Genomic DNA, 21,088 nt, shown 5'->3' on the forward strand with positions numbered 1-21,088 from the left:
TTTTAATACTTGAGATTAGTTTTTCTTTGTAGTTGTGGTTGTGGTCAATCGCAAAACCATCCAATAAGTTAAACAACAAGAAAGTATTCGTGTAGAAGATAAACTAAATTCATGCTGATATTTAATTTTATATTCATAAATCTAGAACACTTTCCTGTGTTCTAGATGTGTTCATATCTATTTTAACTAAAACTTCTTAATGATGCTATGGTTTAAATACTAGTAGTAGCAGAAAGTAGCATGTAACTAAAGGCGTATGGAAAGTTTACAATCCAACACGCTGGACAGAGTTTATTTGTGTCATCAATCTTTTGAGGATATAGAGAAAAATAAAATTTTGTGGATGGGCAGTCAAAGGTTAAATTATGGCTAACAGCTGTTGCTGGAAATCTTTAAGAGGTAAACTTTTTTAACCCAATAATATCATAGTGGTCACCCTTTTCCACTCAGAAGAGGCACCATTTACACAAATGTTCAGTCAGTTCATAGAAAAAAATGTCAATGTGGTTTAACTCAAAAACTCTGATGAGCACACAGAGGCGCTCATGATGTGTCTCTGTGTGCTATGCTAATGAAGTCTGCACTCGGTAAAATATTCCATTCTGCTCCAGTAAAGAGGATTTTATTGTGTGCATTTGGATATCATCAGACAAACAGTGCTATAATAACAATATTTGCATCATATCATTGAATGCAGGGCAAACACAATGGTGTACTTTGGATCAACCCCCCCCCCCCCCCCCCCCAAAAAAAACAAAAAAACAAAAAAAAAACAGTCATTTCTTCTGTTGAGGCTACATATAATGAAACTACAATAGGTACATAAACATAAACAATTTTTATTCCTTCAGAATAAACAATGATCTTTGCTAATTTATTTTCAAATGATACCTAATGTTCATCCGACAGCTTTTATTACTAGTAAAAATGTTCACTTTTTGACTCTCTGCTGTGTGAATACTAAAGTGGTACAAACACATTAGTCACTTTTATTTTACGCTGGCTTTAAAATCCGAGTAAGGAATTTGGCAATAGTGAATGTATCCAATGAATTAACTCATTGTTCTTGCTTATTTTTATTTTTTTTTCTCACATTTCACACAGTTGACAGTTTCAATAAAGTAGCATAATTCAGCAAATATCGAGTTTACAATCCAGTTTATTGTTGTAGTTTATGTGGCGCACTTTCAATCAGAGTTCAAAAGTATCACAAAATAGATGTATTTAAAATAGGACACAACGTATATATATATATATATATAAATATATATATATATATATATATATATATATATATATATATATATATATATATATATATATATATATATTACTGAATACATGCAAAATCCAGTGATATTCTATAAAACAAAAATCCTGTCCAGAGTGGAGGTTTGCACTCAGAGTGCTTCTTGTTGTTATATCCCATCAATCTCTAAACTGGATAAAGGAATAATATATTAAGTGTGACTGCAACACTTATTAGAAATATAAGATTTAAAACAATTAATTTAGCATGGTTTCAAAGCCTATGATAAAGAACAGATAAAGTTAAACATGTCTGTGTCATTTTTCTTGAACCATTTATGTTCTCCTCTTGTCTCCATGGCTACAGCCAGGTTACAGTCTCCAGTGTCTGTCTCATCGGCCCAGTTCTTATAGCAGACAAGCTGGTCATTAACCCAGAACCACAGATCAAGAGCACAGCTGTAGCGCAGTCCCAGCCAGATGTGGGATGTGCTGGCATTCTTGGCTCTCTCTTGCACCAGTTCCTGCTGTTCAAGGCTTGTGATGGAGACCAGGTCAAGATGGTGCTTTCTGCAGTAATTTACAGCCTCTTCCCAATTTTTGCTTTCATTGATCAGGATCAACTTTTCTGCCATGAACAAACACATGTTCAGTTCAAATTAAATTAAATCAGGTTGCAAGATTTTCAAATAAAAAAATGTGAGGAGCAAATAAAAGAAAAAACAAACAACAAAACAAGTCACAAATTTCATGAAAATAAGAGTTGGACATATTATTTACTTTCCTGCTATACGTTTTTTCCAATTTAGAATTTTCACTTTTCTTAATTTACTTTACTAAAGTCTTATTATTTAAATTGGAGTGAGCCTTTTTTATATTTAATTTTCTTTTAATCTGGAGGATTTAAAAACAAGGATTATTTCTCATTATAGCTGTAAATCTAGGACCTATTAGAAACAGTAGCGATACCCACAGTCAGAAACTATTATGACCCCTGTGACTCAGGTTCCTAATGAAAGGAGGCTGCATTATGTGTCTGGGCTCTATCTCCATAACAGCTTGCATTATTAAGCTTGATGATGAAAAATATACCAGCCTCTTTGTGTACAGCTTTTCAGTGAGAACAGAAAGATTAATTTAGTTTGAACATTCATTCCTTCAGTAAGAATTTGTAAATCTCACCATCACCGTAGCAGAAGAAAGGTTTCTTGGTGTTACAATCATCAGCTTTCCATTTTCCTTCTTTGTTTAATTCAGTCATCGCACATTTCCTGGTGCCGTTGTCAGTTTTAGACATCTCTTCAAGTAACTCACCAACATCTCTCCAGTGTCTATAAGAGTAATTACTCCCATCTGACCACCTCCAGGTGTCTCTGAACAGGCCGATCCATGATCGTGTTTTATCAGAACTCTTAAATTTACTGACTGCTTCCTTTAACTGTTCTGCTCCACTGGCCAGGTCTGTGTGGTGCTCTCTGCAGTAGCTCTGAGCCTCACGCCATACTTTTTGAGAGTCAATGAAATGGAGTGATTTGCTTTGTTCTGTGGAATAAAGAGAAAGACAAGACTCATAAGAAATGTACATTTCTATCTTTAAATGTTTCTTTAAATTGATTTTCTAAAGACACAACTTTAAGTAGCTCAAAACCTTCGAAACTAAACTATCAACATTATGGGAATAACCACTGCTGTGACATTATGCTCAGGATGACTTTGCTCTGTGTGGCAGAGAAACAGTTTTCTGATCAAAGTTCTGGTATGAAATTTTGTGTAATGACATTTGGCACCACCAGATGGTGCAGCAAAGCAAAGAACAGTGTCCTGGTGTAACATGAGAGGCAGAGAAAGCACTGTGGGAGGACGGGTATTCAAATGAACAGGATAGCACACAGCGGCTAAAACACCAGCAGCCAAGTTATCACATCTTCTCATTTTCATTAGAGATGAGCTGTAGATATGTTTAAATATAAACACTTTGTTTAATTAATACAATTATTGTCACATATTCTCACCATTATAGCAGATAAAGGGGAAATTATTAGAACAACCAAAATCCATCAACCCATCAGAGCCGTTAATCGCTGCACAGTTCTCAAGATGTCCGCCTCCATCATTAGGTTCACCTGCTCTCCATTTCATGTCTTTATCATTGAACTCCACTCCTGGCAGAGACCAGTGCCACCTCCTGTTTTCTTTTCCTGAGATGCTGTACAGCCCAATCCAGGCGTTTCCTTGATACTCTGTAGAATCTGTGTACAGTGTCTCCAAATATTTCATGTTAGGCACTGTGGCCAGGTCTTTATATCTGTCTCTACAGTAGTGCTGAGCTTCGTCCCAAGTTTTAGGCTCTTTAATAAAATAGTACTCATAGCGCTGGCATAAAATCAAGGAGCACTGACCTAAAAACAACAAAACACAAGTTATTCAGAAATCTACTGATGGCAAAAATGTTGTTAATAAAATTATATCCGGAGGTCAGAGGTCACATATAGACTGCTCACACATGGTTGTTCACAGAAATTGTGTTTTGGATGTTGTTATCTGACAGGTTTTGTTAGCAGTTCACTGTTTTTACTGTTAAAATGATCGACTTACCCATTAGGATGAGCAGAAAAAGCCTCCTGTGCATATTTCCTCTGTTTGATGAAACTAAGATTTTAATTGTGTTGATTTTGAGTTAATATAGTTAGATGTTTGAGTTCGATGAGTTCTAAGCAAGACCAGTAAAAGAGGGATAAAAAAATCGAACTGTAAACAGAAACCACGACAAGCAGGACAATTCTAAATAATATGAAAAAGAAATTAAAGGTTCGATCTAGTTTCTTTTACGTTAAAAAAAAGATTATTATTAAAAATTAAGGGAATTCCTACTTTAAAAAATTCTAGTCATTTTCATTCTAAAACTAAAAATGTTTAAAAATGCGATTGTGCTTTAATATTAAGCAGTAAATGAGGAAGAAATAAATATTGTAGGTAAAATTTTTAATTTCAATTACAAAGTTTCAACTTACATCTGGTTATTCTTCTGTGTTTCGCTCCGATGCGTCTGTGCGTTGCACTAAAGAAGACTGCACTTAATAAAATATCCCACTCTGCTTCAACAAAGAGAATTCTGTGGTACGCATTTAAATATTCAAACACGACGTACAAGCGGGTCATATGAGCCATAAAAAATAATATGTTTACATTATATTATGCATGCAGGGCAAACAGTTGGTGTACTTTGGATGCAAAATATATATAAAAAAAGAAAAACCTTCCTGCTGTTGGGACTTCTTCAGGGTTTTTGAACAATTAAAGCTGTTGATAGCAGGCAGTCAAAGCTGTGTCAGCTCAGACTGGTTTTAAATGTAGAAATGCAGAATCCAAGGACATGTAGTTCTCAAATAAAAATGGGTCCATGCAGCACTTCTCTTTCTTGTATCTGCTCAAAGTATTTCTATTGAAACTATGGCCTCATACAATCAGATATTGTGACTGATGGTAATTTTCCCTTTAAGTCACATTTTAAAAACCTGTTACAGAAACAGGCAGCATTTTGCAGCCTTTCACTGGAAGGAAAAGGCTTGTTGCTACCATCTTTTTACCCATCCTGGATTATGATGATATCATTTACATGAACTGACTCTGCTCATTCTCTCCATCTGTTGGACTTATGGCCTCCATTAAGATTTATAACTGGCTGTAAACGTAAACAATGACTGTACTTTATATTCTATTTATGGTCCTCATTGGCCTTATGCAGGATGGTTCATTGGTATCATTTTATCTAAAAATCTGTTTGTGGTTTGCTCCCCTCTTATTTATCAAATTACATTAACCACAAACACGCAAAGTCATAGTCTGCAGTCTCTTTATTAAAGTCACCGTTCCATTCGCTCAGAGCTCGGAGAGAAGGCTTTCTGCTTTTCTGCCGCGTCCTCACAGAATACATTATAGAAGGACTTGCAGCTCTCACAGTCGATTTAACTTGCAGACTTTAAAAGATGAACAAATGGCTTTGTGAAGTCATCATTGGGAACTTGTTCCAGTTTTAGGTATGAGTGTGTAAACATTAGACAATTTTAACTATTTTACTGTTTCCCCAAAAAGTTGATTCAGTTCATCTGGAAGTAACTTTTTTTTAGTGGGAAAAGTTTCATCTCCATCGAAGTGACTAAAGAAGTAATTTGGATGGAGGCGGCCTGGAGAGTCACGCTCTCAGACGCGTGGTGCTGAGCGGTAATCAGTGTTGGTCAAGTTACTTGAAAAAAGTAATCAGTAACTAATTACTGATTACTTCCCCAAAAAAGTAATCCTGTTACTTTACGGATTCTTTATTTTCAAAAGTAATTAGTTACTTAGTTACTTTTTAAAAACATGATTTACAACCTGAATAGGTGATAAAGCAATAGATCTTTCAGCCCAATTCTACATTCTGCATAATCCATCATATAAAATGTAATCAAATGGAAAAAGTCTCTTTTTAAAATTTGTTTTATTAGTTTTAATCTTTTAACTTTATGCATCAAGAAAAATTAAATTATATGCAACATTCTCTGACTGGAAGAAATTTGTTTAACATTTAAACCTATTTTCTGCACATTCCTGCACATAAAATAAAATATGTTTTTGTGTTTACACTCAGTCTATCAAATAGATGCAAGTAAAACACAGCAGAAAATAAATAAAATCAAAGACTAGCGGTCCTGTTGCTCTATTTTCACCTGTATAGCAGGAGTGGGGCAGGCGGAGGTTTGCCCTGGTGCAGGTGTGCCGCAGCGGTCAGTGGAAGAATCTGCGAGTGTGTCTGTGAATTTCCCATTCCGTGGTAGCGTACTCGGTGCTTGCTCGGAAGTTTAGGGTTTTTTTCGCTGTAAAAAGAAGTTTTCTTCCCACACAGTGAACAGCGGACGCTAATGTTTTTGTCACTTTTTACGGAATCAAACTCAAAGTAAGGTCAGTACTTCCACGCTTTAAACGCTGCACGCTCATACTCTCTCCCGCACTCGATATATTATCCATTCTTGATCTGCACACAGCTGTTGCCACGAACGTCGCACTCGTTTATGTCATTGTGATGAGACACTCACAAAAAAATCACGGTTTTAGTAACGCAGTAACGCAGCGTGCTTACGGGAAAGTAACAGTAATCTAATTACCTTTTTTGCGATAGTAATCCCTTACTTTACTCGTTACTTGAAAAAAGTAATCGGATTACAGTAACGCGTTACTTGTACTGCCCATCTCTGGCGGTAATGGTGACAAAGAACTGGCTGGCTCACGGATTGGTGAGTGAAACATCAGACAAAGACTGGGCCAACCCACTCACATCACAAGGGACTCAAGTAGTGGGGAAGCAGGGCCACTGCAGAGGCTGGTGTGCTGGTGTGCTGAAGCAACAGTGGGGAGCTGATTCACCACTGCAGCGACTCAGAGGAGAGGTTAAAGGAAAGAGCCAATTAATAGGCCTGTATGTGCTCATCAGTCTGTATCGGAAGCAGAACATAAACTCAAAATGTGGCTGATTCGCACAAAAAATACAAAAAGAGAAAACAAAAGTCTACTCGACTTTCCTGCACACTGTGTGATTACTGCATTTAAAGATTCTGAGTTCTGAGTCAAAGGTTAACTAAGGTTCCTAGTAGCTCAACCATTTTTCTCCATTCATTTTACATCTCTTCCTTCTTCCTATTTTTGGTTTAACATTGGGACTTTGTGTTTACTGGAAGTATATCTGGTTTGTTTGTTTTAAACTTGGTTTTTGTTGCAGTCTCTTCCTCCTGCGTGTGCAGTGTCGGTCCTCCTCACTGACACAGTGAAATGTGACAGCTCGTGTCACTTCTTAAAAAACTAAATGATGGAAAAGAGGAAGAAGTGAAACATGCACTGTTGGCTGTCCAGGAAATAAATATAGAAAGTGTCACATTACAGAAAGACGCTTCTGTAGGAGATAAACTAAAATGCTCACACTGGATTTTATATTTAAAAATCATAGTTAGGGGAAAAGAAATTGTTCTGTGTCATGAAACTTGCTCGTAATACCTGGCTAAATCACCATGGCAACCTATGGTGAACACACAACCTGGTTGAGAGCAGGTTGTGTGTTCAAGTTTTCAGTTTAAAATCAGTTCAGTTTTTTTTTTAAATTTTACCATTCTCTAAGCTGTCGCTACATTTGCAAGTGACTGCAGCATTAATCTCTTATTTACAATAGTTTTGCATTTTTCTATTTTACATTTCATGTTCTTAGATTTTTATCATAAATTTAACCACCATCAACATTGAAAAGAAAGAAAAAGACCTTCTAGGGTTTAACATGGACATCAATTGAAAATAACTCAAAAGGAAACAAAAAGATGGGAGCTCAGTCACAAAGCCCTCCTGGTTTTTACTATATGATTGTAATATATTTGTCTATTTCTCTCTGAAAAGCATAAAAATGAAGTTTAAACTGTCTAAGAATACAAAACTTTATGAAAAGTATATTCAGTTTTTCATATTTGTTAAAACAAGAGCATAGTCCAACATAATTTCAGAGCTACTGTTTATTGTTGATTTACACAAAAAGACCAAACTGGGTAACATGAATCATTTAAGTACAAGCACACGACTTTTTAGACATTTTTCAGTGGCTTGGCTGACTCGAATGCACCATCTAGTGTTCAAGAAAAAAAATAGAAAAAAAAATAAATAAAAGTAGACAGAAACAGAATCATAAACCCTTCATATTAGACACCAAACTAATAATTACATATATGTGGTTTTGAGACACATTAGCTATTATAAGCATATAAATGCTGTGGTGTACTTTGCTGTAAACACCCAGAAAGCTGTGACCTGACCTTTTTCAACAAATAAAACATTTTTAAGTTTGAAAAAAGCAAAACATGGATTCTTATTCTGTAGTAAGTAGTAGTAAACAATATGCAACCCCCCCCCCCCCCCAAAAAAAAAACCCCTTAAGAATAAACACAAAGAGAAATTATCACTGTTATATGTTATCTGCTTCTAGTTTTGACATATTTTTATTTTTTTACTTCATAATTATGAGAAACATCAACTCTATAAGCAATCATTTAGACTGGTTTAAAAGCCTATCACACTGAACAGATGAAATTAAACTCCTGTTCATCATCTTTTGTGAACCATTTATGCTCTCCTCCTGTCTCCATGGCTACAGACATGCCACACCGTCCAGTGTGTTCCTCATTGGCCCAGTTCTCATAACAGACAACCCGGTCATTGACCCACAGCCACAGTTGAAAAACACAGCTGAAGCGCAGTCCCAGCCAGACATACGGTGTGGTGGCGTTCTTCACTTTCTCCTTCACTAATTCTTCCTCTTCATTATTTGTGATAGAGACCAGATCGTGATGGTGCTGCTGGCAGTAAGTTAAGGCCTCATCCCATTTTTTGTTTTCTTTGATCAGAATGAATTTTTCTGGCATGAATAAACACAGGATGGTCGGTTAAAAGGAAACAAATCAGGACAAAAACAAAAGAAAAACATTTTAACAACAATAAGTAAACATACGAGTTTAGCAACTGAGCTTTCATCAGTATTTTTAGAATTTAAGTGTTTTCTGTTTCAAATCTTTACTCCTCTTGATTTACCTGTGGTAAAATCATTAATGTCATATGACTTCTTACCCAGAATATACCCCGACCACCACAAGTTATCAAGAAGATTTCTTTCTTTCTTAAGAATTATTTACATGTAAGTTGCATTACAGGCCCTCACTGACAGAAACTAATGTGACTAATGTGTCTTAAGTTCCTTACAAAAGAAGTCTGCATTAAGCGTCTGGGGTATAACTTTATCTCCATATTGGCTTGCATTATTTAGCTTTGATGATGACTTCTCTGAAACATATACTAGTGTTTCTCATGTACACTTTTTTCAATAAGAATAACAAAGATTAGTTTAGCTTGAACATTTATTCTTTCAGTAAGAAAACTGACAGAAACCAGATGTGAAAGATGAATTCTTGCAAATCTCACCATCATAGCAGAAGAAAGGTTTATTGGTGTTATAAGTAATAATAAGAGTTGGACATATTTTTTACTTTCCTGCTGTAAGTTTTTCCAATTTAGAATTTTAACTTTTCCTAATTTGCTTTATTAAAGTCCTATTACCTAAAATCTTTTGTGTATAAGTGAGCCTTTAAAAAAAAAGGAAAAGAAAACCCTGAAGAATTCAGAAACAAGTATTATTAGAAACTAATATGACCCCTGTGACTCAGGTTCCTATAAGGAGGCTGCATTATGTGTCTGGGGTGTAGCTCTATCTTCATAACAGCTTGCATTATGTAGCCTGATGATGAAACATATACCAGCCCCTTCATGTACACTTTTTAAGTGAGAAAAGAAATATAATAGTTTAGTTTTAACATTTATTCCTTCAGTAAGAAAACTGACAGAAACCAGATGTGAAAAATGAAGTTTTGCAAATCTCACCATCATCATAGCAGAAGAACGGTTTCTTGGTGTTACAATCATCAGCTTTCCATTTTCCTTCTTTGTTTAATTCAGTCATCGCACATTTCCTGGTGCCGTTGTCAGTTTTAGACATCTCTTCAAGTAACTCACCAACATCTCTCCAGTGTCTATAAGAGTAATTACTCCCATCTGACCACCTCCAGGTGTCTCTGAACAGGCCGATCCATGATCGTGTTTTATCAGAACTCTTAAATTTACTGACTGCTTCCTTTAACTGTTCTGCTCCACTGGCCAGGTCTGTGTGGTGCTCTCTGCAGTAGCTCTGAGCCTCACGCCATACTTTTTGAGAGTCAATGAAATGGAGTGATTTGCTTTGTTCTGTGGAATAAAGAGAAAGACAAGACTCATAAGAAATGTACATTTCTATCTTTAAATGTTTCTTTAAATTGATTTTCTAAAGACACAACTTTAAGTAGCTCAAAACCTTCAAAACCAAACTATCAACATTATGGGAATAACCACTGCTGTGACATTATGCTCAGGATGACTTTGCTCTGTGTGGCAGAGAAACAGTTTTCTGATCAAAGGTCTGGTATGAAATTTTGTGTAATGACATTTGGCACCACGAGATGGTGCAGCAAAGCAAATGAACAGTGTCCTGGTGTAACATGAGAGGCAGAGAAAGCACTGTGGGAGGACGGGTATTCAAATGAACAGGATAGCACACAGTGGCTAAAACACCAGCAGCCAAGTTATCACATCTTCTCATTTTCATTAGAGATGAGCTGTAGATATGTTTAAATATAAACACTTTGTTTAATTAACACAATTATTGTCACATATTCTCACCATTATAGCAGATAAAGGGGATATTATTAGAACAACTAAGATCCATCAACCCATCAGAGCTGTCAATCACTGCACAGTTCTCAAGATGTCCGCCTCCATCATTAGGTTCACCTGCTCTCCATTTCATGTCTTTATCATTGAACTCCACTCCTGGCAGAGACCAGTGCCACCTCCTGTTTTCTTTTCCTGAGATGCTGTACAGCCCAATCCAGGCGTGTCCTTGATTCTCTGTAGAATCTGTGTACAGTGTCTCCATATATTTCATGTTAGGCACTGTGGCCAGGTCTTTATATCTGTCTCTACAGTAGTGCTGAGCTTCGTCCCAACTTTTAGGCTCTTTAATAAAATAGTACTCATAGCGCTGGCATAAAATCAAGGAGCACTGACCTAAAAACAACAAAACAAAAAAAACACAGGTTATTCAGAAATCTACTGATGGCATTTTTTTGAGCAGTTCACAGAAATCCTGCACTCATCTGAAGTTATGCAAATGTGCAGTTTTTAGAAGTAAAATGATCGACTCACCCATCAGAATGAGCAGAAAAAGCCTCTGGTGCATATTTCCTCTGTTTGATGAAACTAAGATTTAAAAGACAGAGAAACAACCGTCAAAGTTAATATAACTGCACCACTTTCACAGATAATAGGGTAATATAGGTAAGGTAATATCTGAGTAAGAAAACATCCAGTTTCTTTTGCACTGTAAAAAAAATACATTACACATGAGGGGATAGCTACTTTAAAAATGTTTTTGAGTCTTTTAAAAATCAGCAGAAAGAAAGAATAAATACTTTAAGTTTAATGTAAAGCCAGTGCTGAGGTAAAAATTTATATTGAGACTAAAGTTTTAACTTACATCTGATTATTCTTCTTTCCTCGCTTCAGTCCGATGCCTCTGCGTGTTGTGTTAAAGAAAACTGCACTTCAACAAAGATCATTCTATGGTACGCATTTAAATATTCCAACATGATGGTCATAAAAGAGGTAATATAATATTAATATTTACATAATGTCAAACAAACAGATGGTGTTATTTGAAATAATTTACTTTAACAACATGCTTCCTTCTCTCAGGGGTACGTATATATAACAAACCTTATAATGAAACTAAACTAACTGCATGTCTTTACTATTGGGGATGTATTTTGGAGGTTCTTTGGAAGGTTATAAAAAAAATACTGATCGTATAATTATTCAGCCCACATGAAACAACAAATACAGAGATTCCACATGCACACATAGAGAGCGGGACCTCCCAATACCCTTTCAACAAATCAAATTTACTCACAAATGTAGTTGGACCCACTTGACATATTGTCGACAAATTCTAAGCAGTCATTCGATTTCACATTGACCACTAAGTTTTTAAGTCTGAGCAGAAACGGCATGATTCAGAAGTTGCAGCAGAGGAGGAAGAAACTTTCCTTAAATTTATATCCTATGTATTTGCATGATGTTTGCCTCAGTTTGAGTCTGAGGGTTTGACTGAAAATGAAAATATATTCATGTTTAAGTCAAATCAGTAATGTACAATGTTTTAAAATTTGAACATCACAATATATAGAAATCACACATCAAACCCAAAACATCCAAAACAGTTTGTTTGTCATTAAGAAACTACAATTATCGAGTAAAAGTTCATCATTCAGTCCTTAAGGTGACAAATATCCAGAATTAGCCAATATCCAGAAGGCCTCTCCTCTCTTCAGTAGTAAGTCATGGGAGTCATGGAACATGTTCAATGCCACAAAATCTTAAGATACAAAATCATGTTTGATATCATTAAAGTGAGCCGCCACTGGATAATCGCACTTTTGTGTTCACGTATTTTCTGTTTCAGTGAGAACAGTTTCTACATGTATATGGAAATCTTTCATCCACATGTAAGTTGTATATATTGCAATGTTGGCATTTTAAAACATTATACATCACTATACATTTGTTGTGAATTGGTTTCATACCTGTGGTAATTTATGGATCTAAGTGATAATATTAAAAAATATAGGAGATATGAATGGTCCGGCTTTGGGATCAGGTGATGATGTTAAATGTTATTTGCAGTTGTGATGACAGCATTGACATTTTAAGTTTACTCATTACCTGACTGATAGAGCACACGTTTGAGATGTCTAATAGCCAGAAATTCTTAGTTGCCTGAATCTTACTGAATGTGTGTGTATATGTGCAAATGTGCATGAACACTGTTTCTTTGCACCTGATGAAAGTCACACAGACGAAATGTTAAAACTGAATAAAAATGTTTGCAGATTATATGTATTTCTCTACAGTTTTTTCCTCTGTGCACCTGTCATTGATTCAGGTGTGCAGAGTTCTCTGTTTAAAAAAAAAAAAAAACTTCACTAAATTCAGTGTGTGGTTTTGAGAAATCATTTACACTTAATCCTCTTTAACAATGTCAAGAACTTTCATTGGTCCAGTAATTATATTCTTTTTCAAAGTTAATTGTGACAGCTTGGACCTTTTTGTGTTTATGTGCCAGCCCTGCTGTTCTTCCCGGCCCTTTGGGTGTACCTTTGTGCCCTCTTGTGGCCAGTCCTGCTACTGCAGCTCTGTGCTCTGGAACTGGAATCTTGCGTGACCCAAAGCAGACGTGAAGAACAGAATTATACTTGTATCGGGTCACTAATAAAAGCTGTCGTTCACACTTAAGTTTCTCAGCTATAAATGAATTGTTGCTTCCACATATTTAGCAGAAATGGCATATGGCATCAAAACTGTGCTTGTTATTGGACAACCTGTTGATTGCTGATTGAGGACAATGCTCAAGCTACCAGAGAACTCGATAACATCTGCTTTATCTTTTTCTGTGTATGGGGTTATGGAGAGCATAATTATCTAACTCTGTTTAAATGTGGCTACATATTCACCATTCATATTATTATAATATATAATGATGGTTTTTAACTATTATTCTAAATTTAGCTGCTTGGGGTCCAAAAGGATGAGATCTTTGATGTTTCATTCATAAAAGACTCATTAACCATTTCATTGACTTGAGGTTTACTTCCTGGAGTGAGAAGATAGTGCTACTTGAGTCTGATATTCCATTACAGGTGTGTGATTGTACTACTGAGTGTGGGGTTGTCTACAGCAGCAGAAATATCCTGCATATTACTTTGATTTAGATCTCATCCAGTGTCTGTTTCAGATGCTGCTGATCCACACTCTGCCATCTGTCTCACCTCCTTCATGGACCTGCTTCAGAGAGTCATGCCTGGTGTCTAATAAGCTAAAGGAGTATTACATGGTGGCAAAAGTCCCCTTCAGCTACTACAACTAGCCTGCTATGCTACAGCATTAGACCTTCTGAAACAAGCACACACAAACACAAAAATGCTCTCATTTCAGCCGTGTGGCCTTCATCACGCCGTGAAGCAATCTATGATTGGTTTAAAGGAATCACATGGTAAAAATCTCTCATTAATCTCATATCCATCATCTTAATGATATAAGAAAAATTATGAATCTTAAAACAGAGTAGTGCGCTGAGAGTGTGAGTTTTATCATAAGCATTCTGTATTTTCGTATATGTCATACACGCTTAAATCTGAAATCCCACACGTCTCTCTCTGAGAAAACACCTTAGATAGACTTCCCCTAAGAGTGGGAAGTCTAATGCTCAATACCAGTAAAATGCAGGGTGCGAGGAGAGCCGTGTTTAGCCTCATAATAGTGTTTGGCTATGGCATACTCATTGTTTGTTTAAGTGCTCTCTTTGTGTGTCCAGTACAAGCTTGACCACCGGGGTATTTGAGCACACAGATAACTGATGTTGTGTTGCAGTTTGTGAACTGTTTAACAGGTGACGTCTTTCCACTGTGTGGATGAGTAAAAAACATCTGAAGCATCGTTCAGCTTATTTGGCTGAACAGTATTGACAAGATGATCCCAAACTGTCTGAGCTCCTTAAAGTAATAAGACGGGAAGTTGCTCCAGTATCAGCACTCAGCAATGCTTCAGCCTCTAGAGTGTGCCAGTGTCTGCAGTTCATATTGTTAAGCTGCTGATGACAGTGGTTAAATTCAGAGATGAAGGTTAGTCTTTCTGTTTTTCCAGTTGGAGTTCAGATCTGGATGATATTAAAGCTTGTAGGCTCTCCCAGTTATGGAGGGATGGTACTCTTTCATTAAATCTTGATCTCACTTCTTTTGCTCTGTTTTAAATCCAAGTGTGATAAACAAGAATTGTTTTAAGCTGTGAATCATGCAAAGCTACTTTAGTAGAGTCCAAGAATAACAACATATGAAACAGGAAATGAACAGAAGAGGTCCAATTTAAATAAAAAAAATCTCTCTAAAACCAGTGTATCAGTAACTTATAACGAGAGGAAGCGAAGCAGTATTGCTACATCCAATAAATGCTCAGTTAAACTGAGGAGTTCTTTGTCGGTCAGCATTAAATCTGAACTTAAATCTGAACTTTGAACTTTTTCAGCAAATATCTTCTACACCAGGCACAGAACTTCTTCAAAACATTAGATTTATTTGCACTCACTCAGTATTTCTGATTTCTCACCACAGCATCCACACCGCTGATCCACAGATTCCTGCAAACAAGAAAGAGCAGGTACGTTTTGTGGCAGGTAATAAAAGGAGCCGTGATTTCACTCACTGCAGTAATACAGCAACCCAGCACTGACTGAAGATCAGCTGCTCAATTAAATAGTGGCTCTTAACAAGGTGATCACAGGCATTTGCGTGATTAAAAGCTCTTAAAGCCACTCTGTGTCAGTAATTATTACAACGAGTAAGGCCAGATTTACTGAACAGAATAGATATTTTCACAGTTTTGAACCGTTTCTCCAAATTAGTGAATGTTGAGTCAGTTCCCGGGAATTGATTTTGGAATCAAATCAAACACTTTCATGAAAATGATGAAAACTTTGTGTTTGTGTAACATGTCATTTCACACCAAAAAGTGCAAGTTTCCCGTCACTTACACTTAGGATGCAAAAGTCTTTCTGAACTAGGAGTCAGTGTTGTGCGTGACACAACCTGGCAGTGTCCATGTGCACACACTGGCTCTGTTTCTTATGAGAGTTTGGCACTATAACTTAATATTTTGCAATAAGGGTTTTAAGCCCGCAGCCTGTTTGCACAAGAATGTGAACACATTGTGTGGGCAAGAGCAAACATAAAGAGGGGTTATTAACGTTGGAATAAGTGCCAAGAATGCGTCTTAACTTGCTGATTGTGTAGGAATCCTGTTCTTGCTCAATATCACTGCTTGAAGTGTCTCTGTTATCGTTTCCACTTGAGAAAGTTGTAATCTTCACAACTTTCTGCGCAATTATTCATTAAACTTTTCAAAGATGCAAAGAATAATGTTCTCTTTGCAAAAAAAACTCAGAAACCAACAGCTTCCTCTGAGCCAAAAACCTCCCCACCTGCGTCTGTATACCTAAATCAGCTGAAATGTAATCCCTGAGATAGTGCAGGAAAGCTGTAAGAAGTCCACAAACGAAAGGACCAGCAACTAGTGGCTTGCTGCTCACACACCCACTTTAGTTAGTGAAGCTAGTGAGCAAGCTAACCTTAGAGGGCAACAATGTGCACTCTGAAACTAAGCTGTAGGCAGGATGACAAAACCAACAAGACTGACACACTGGGAAAGATTTACACCAAAAACAGTTTTCAATCCTTTGTATCCTGCACTGGAGTGAACAGAGGAGATGGAGGAGTTTCACCCAGCTGGAAGAAATTAAACTATCTAAACTGTTGCTTGTATGCATCAGACCTGAAGAAATACACAGAGACCAGGCAGAGGGGAAATCAGTATGATGGTTTTGGAGAAAAATGCTGCTGCTTACTGTAACAGTTTAACAATCAGAGCTTTTCTTTTTGTCCTGTTTTGTTGTAAATCTATGCAAAACATGGCTGCACACACACTGCAGCACAAATTCTTTTGCACATTAAAAAAACAGCCAGTTAAGGGTGCGGGTTTGGGAGGATTAAGAAGCTGATGAAAAGGTTCTTGGCTGCAATATCAATCAAGGACATGTTGTTTTGATGGGCCACGTCTTTGCCTTTAGACTACCAGTATACCCTGTAGTTGTTGCTGACATCTGAGGGCTTTTCACGGTACATCTGTCATGTTCTAATAAATGAGTGGCATTGTGATGTGTGAGGGATGAACATCCGAACTTCCAGATTCACCTGGCCAGGTGCAGTGCTCATTTGGCACACATTTGGCCATGGCACAGACTCAACAAGGTGCTGGAAACAATCCTCAGACATTCTGGTTATCGCACAGTTGGTGGAGAGTTGTTGGCTGCACATCCATGATGTGAATCTTTTATTTCAGTAAATCCTCAAGGTGCTCTGTTGGACTGGAATCTGATGACTGTGGAGACCATTGTTCTGGAAACCAATTTGGTATAATCTGAGATATCCCCTACACCAGCGGTCCCCAACCTTATTTGCGCCACGGAACGGTTTATGCCAATATATTATAAAAATGTTTTCGCGGACTGGCCTTAAAGGTGTCGTGGATAAATACAACAAAATAAAACTAGTACTGGTACCAAAAAAAGAAGATTTATTCATAACACACAGGAAAAGACCCAGGGAAAACGAGTTAACGATAAAAAATAATAAAAAATAAAATAACGGTAAAAACCAATAAAAACACAGAAAACCATAAATTTCACACCCGAGCCTCAACTCTCGCAGCCCGGTGCCAAACGACTCCGGGGGTTGGAGACTGCTGCCCTATACCATTGCATCCCCACCACCATCAGGAAGCATGGATCCATGCTGTCATATTTTTTTATCCCAAATTCTGACCCTACTTTTGAATTTTGCAGCAGAAATTGAGACTCATCAGACCAGACAATGTTTACCCACTCTACTAATGTCCAATTTTGGTGAGACTGTGTGAACTGTAGCCTCAGTTTCCTGTTCTTAGCTGACAGAACACCCAGCTGCACACAGTGTGGTCTTCTGCTGCTGTTGCTCATCTGCTTTAAAGTTCCATATTTGGTGCATTTAGAAAGACTCTTCTGCATAAGTTGGTTGTAGTGAGTGTTTATATGAGTTACTGTTGCTTTCATATGAGCTTAGAGAAGTCTGGCCATTCTCCTCTGACTTCTGACATCAACAAAGTCACACAAAGAACTGCTGATATTTTCTGTTTTTCACTCTCTGTATGGCCGTGTGGAAAATCCCAGCAGGTCAAAAGTTTCTGATGTCTTGATGCATTCTCAATCATCCAGGAAAGTAAATCTCCAAAAGAAACTTTTGGAAAAGTTTCTGATATACATTATGTGGAAAATGTACCAAGTATGTAGGAATGTAATATAAAATGTAATAAATACATTTTCGTAGGAGTACTGTGAGTAATGTGGACACATGACTAATGTTGGAAACACATTTATAATGGAGCACTGGCAGCTAACAGAACCAGTTTTAATGTGTGCATGTGACTGTTGCTTTAAGACAGATGTGAAATATGTTGAATCTGTCCTTTAATCCCAACTGGATTGATTAGTTAAGGCAACACATTCACTTTTAACTCAACTCTGAATGTTGGATTAAGTGTACAGTAGAACAAATACCTTGTTTAATGTATTTTACAGTTGTAGCACATAGACAATTAACAGCTCAAATCTCTGCCAAAAGAATATGTCAGAGATTACTGAATCAAAGGCTGGTTGCTTTACTTCATCTGGGCCTTCTAGAAAACACCAGAACAGGGATTAGATATTTAAAACAGATCCAGGCTTTTCTGATTAATAACAAACTTTTATAGGACAACAGAGGTTTTGTATGGATTTGCTTTTTATTGGCAATAGAAAAACACAAAGTACAATTATAGTGCTGATACAAAAATTACCAAACCTGTTGTATATAATGAAAAAAAACACAAAGTGTATGTTTCTCTCAGAGATGCACTTTGTACTCCCTCATGATTCAAAGCTGAATAGTACAATATCATATATGTTTTATATACATTCATTTTTCCCACAACGGTTCCAACATTAACGTCTTAATGAAAAAGTAACTTATCTGATATATACGTGGGTGTCAAAAAATAATTAGAATTTTCTGACAGTTATTTATGGTTCAGCCTTTAAAAGGATTAGGATACAGTATTTTTCTGTATTGGTAAACTGTGCACATGACTAAAGGATGATATACGATGTCTGACAGTTCGTTGAAGCGTCCGCTGTCCTCTCTGATCTTCCTTTTCTCGCTTAGCGGTCTGTAAAGAGGCAGGAGTTATGATGATTCATGTACATAACCTGTGAAAGTGTATGCAATTTTAAGAGCATGTTGTGTAACTTCTTACTTAATAAATCCAGCCTCCTCATCTCCCTCTGGACCCAGTGATCATTTGGATTGGCACACACAGGTTGTTCCCTCTTCTTCAACTTAAACCTACACATATGAGTATCGTTATTAAAAATCTGTGGATAAATGGGGATCAGTCACTTCCTCGGTCTGTGCCAAGTCATTATGATGGAATTTGACAGTGTGGGAAACAAAATGTGCCAAAAGCAAAGGACTTCACAGTTGATACTCACAAAACTGCTCTGATGTTGCAGTCCCCATCTGTTTCCTGCATAGTGTAACTGACAAGGTATCTCTTCTTTTTTATCTCATTAACGTAGCCGAGGCAGCAGTTGGCATACGAGCCTGGAGAGAAAGTTGAAGAGAATTATGATCAAATAAACCAGCCCACTTCAGAATCTCACTGGAATTTGACCATTTTGACGATTTGAATAAATTTGAACGCCTGCCAGAGCAGTCCAGGAAGATTCCCACATCCCCTTACTAGGGCATCTATTTCAGGATCTATTTCAGCAAATTTCTCTCGCTCCACCGCTCCACCGCTCACCCCTCTCCTTGGTTTTATTGTTGTTTTTAGCTGACTTCACCTTAACCTCACCATCTCTGCCTGAACTGATGCTGCTGATTGAGAATTCCTCTGAACAAAGCCAGCTTACACAAATACTGAGATAATATGATGTGTGTAGACCTGTTGCACTTGGCAGCAGCTGCAAATAATTTCACAGCATGCACAGAAAAAAGTGAAAGCACTTGAACATGAAAGGGCTGGTTTTACATGAAAAGTATTTGGATCCTTTAGGAATCTTTACTTTAATCAAAGTAGCAATACTACAGTATAAAGGTATCAATAGTATTTAGTCAGATAAGCAGTACTCATTTCAAAATCATACCCACATTACTGGTTCATGATTAATGTCTGTGTCCCTTGAACGTTGCAGCTGCATCAAAGAAACAATCATTTTAGACATAAACATACAGTACTTAATGAAATAATTTTGTTTTAGTCTAACTTATTAATTTAATTGTTTAAGGAACGTTTTTAGAATTTCATTTATTATTTAAGGCCTATGTACACGTGACAGCTGTCCTTATGTCCTTTTTAAAATTCTGCAGATTGCCACATTTAAGTGATCTATAAAAGCAAGATGACTGAATACATGTGCATTTAAAGAGTTGTGATAAACGGCTTTGAACAGAATCTCATTCACTGAAAAATTGTCCTCACAGTTTCAAAGAGATGTGGCTTCAGGAGCTGTGGTTAAACGAAGACAGGGCATAAAAAGAAGAACTCAGGTGAATATTTTCAGTAATTTGCTTTGTCCAGAAAAATGCTTTTGAGATACCACGAAGAGCTGCATGGTTAAACTTCTGTGAATTCTCTTAAAAATACATTTTTAAGTGGAAATGTTAAAGTAGTGATTTGAAACCAGACAATTCTGTTTCACTTACCTTGTGCCAGACTCAGGTACGTGCAGAGGAAGAGCAGCATGAAAACAAAAGCATGAAACTTCATGGTTGCTGCTGCTGTTCTTGTGTTGCTCACTGCACAGAACGTCAGAGGCAGAATCTATCACCCCCACTGTCTTGAAAATGTTGGGCAAATATATAGTTTTTTTTCCTCAAATCCCTCCCTCAGTGCTATTATGAAAGAGCACAGAGGGAGGGATTACTTTTTGTTTCTTTAGCTGAATCAACACAAAAAAATCCCAAAGATAACACAGTTTGACATACATAAAGAAAGAGTTATTAGCTAAAAAAAATTTATAAAAAATATTTATATCAGCAAGTGTCCCCTTTAAAAACTGAGGATAATCTAGCTTTCATGTGAAAGGCTAGCTCAATTGTTTTAAAAGAGGAAATATGACCAAAGGTCATCATCAAAGGTCATAAACATGATACTGGAGTCGTGCGAGGATGATGAATTAAATTGAGGGACATTTTTTCAATGTAAAATATTGTATCTTATTTATTTATTTTTCCATCCATTTTTGTAATAGTGTATCTATTTCAGGCACGCAGAGGGACCGAAGCTTAGGTAGACCCTGGAAAGGTCGGGGCTAACATAGAGAGACACAAACATTCTTGTTCACATTTACACGGCTGCCAGTTAACCTAACATGCATTTGGAGTGTGAGAGGAAGCCAACATGAGATCCAGCCATTAATCAAAAGACATCAGTGTAAAATATTGGGGAAGCCTTTGAGCTGCAATCTTTGGGGATTCGGAGAAGAGCCAGTAGCACTAGAACAACCGTTAAC

General features: G+C 36.9%; 2 protein-coding genes across 2 annotated transcripts; both read right to left on the reverse strand.

The window, feature by feature from the left end:
- Positions 1–1,529: 1,529 nt before the first annotated feature.
- On the reverse strand, positions 1,530–3,847 carry LOC134646708 (macrophage mannose receptor 1-like). The gene is made up of 4 exons (XM_063500564.1): positions 3,844–3,847; positions 3,372–3,647; positions 2,563–2,790; positions 1,530–1,876 (listed from the first exon to the last, which is right to left on the reverse strand). Exons 1-4 carry the CDS (start codon positions 3,845–3,847, stop codon positions 1,530–1,532), a joined length of 855 nt encoding a protein of 284 aa, XP_063356634.1.
- Positions 3,848–18,308: 14,461 nt separating this feature from the next.
- On the reverse strand, positions 18,309–20,400 carry LOC134647140 (C-C motif chemokine 20-like). The gene is made up of 4 exons (XM_063501333.1): positions 20,280–20,400; positions 19,064–19,175; positions 18,829–18,917; positions 18,309–18,741 (listed from the first exon to the last, which is right to left on the reverse strand). Exons 1-4 carry the CDS (start codon positions 20,341–20,343, stop codon positions 18,734–18,736), a joined length of 273 nt encoding a protein of 90 aa, XP_063357403.1. The 5' UTR covers positions 20,344–20,400; the 3' UTR covers positions 18,309–18,733.
- Between the last annotated feature and the right edge of the window lie 688 nt (positions 20,401–21,088).

This window comes from Pelmatolapia mariae, linkage group LG17 (genome assembly GCF_036321145.2).
Source record: "Pelmatolapia mariae isolate MD_Pm_ZW linkage group LG17, Pm_UMD_F_2, whole genome shotgun sequence".
Classification (NCBI taxonomy): Eukaryota; Metazoa; Chordata; class Actinopteri; order Cichliformes; family Cichlidae; genus Pelmatolapia; species Pelmatolapia mariae.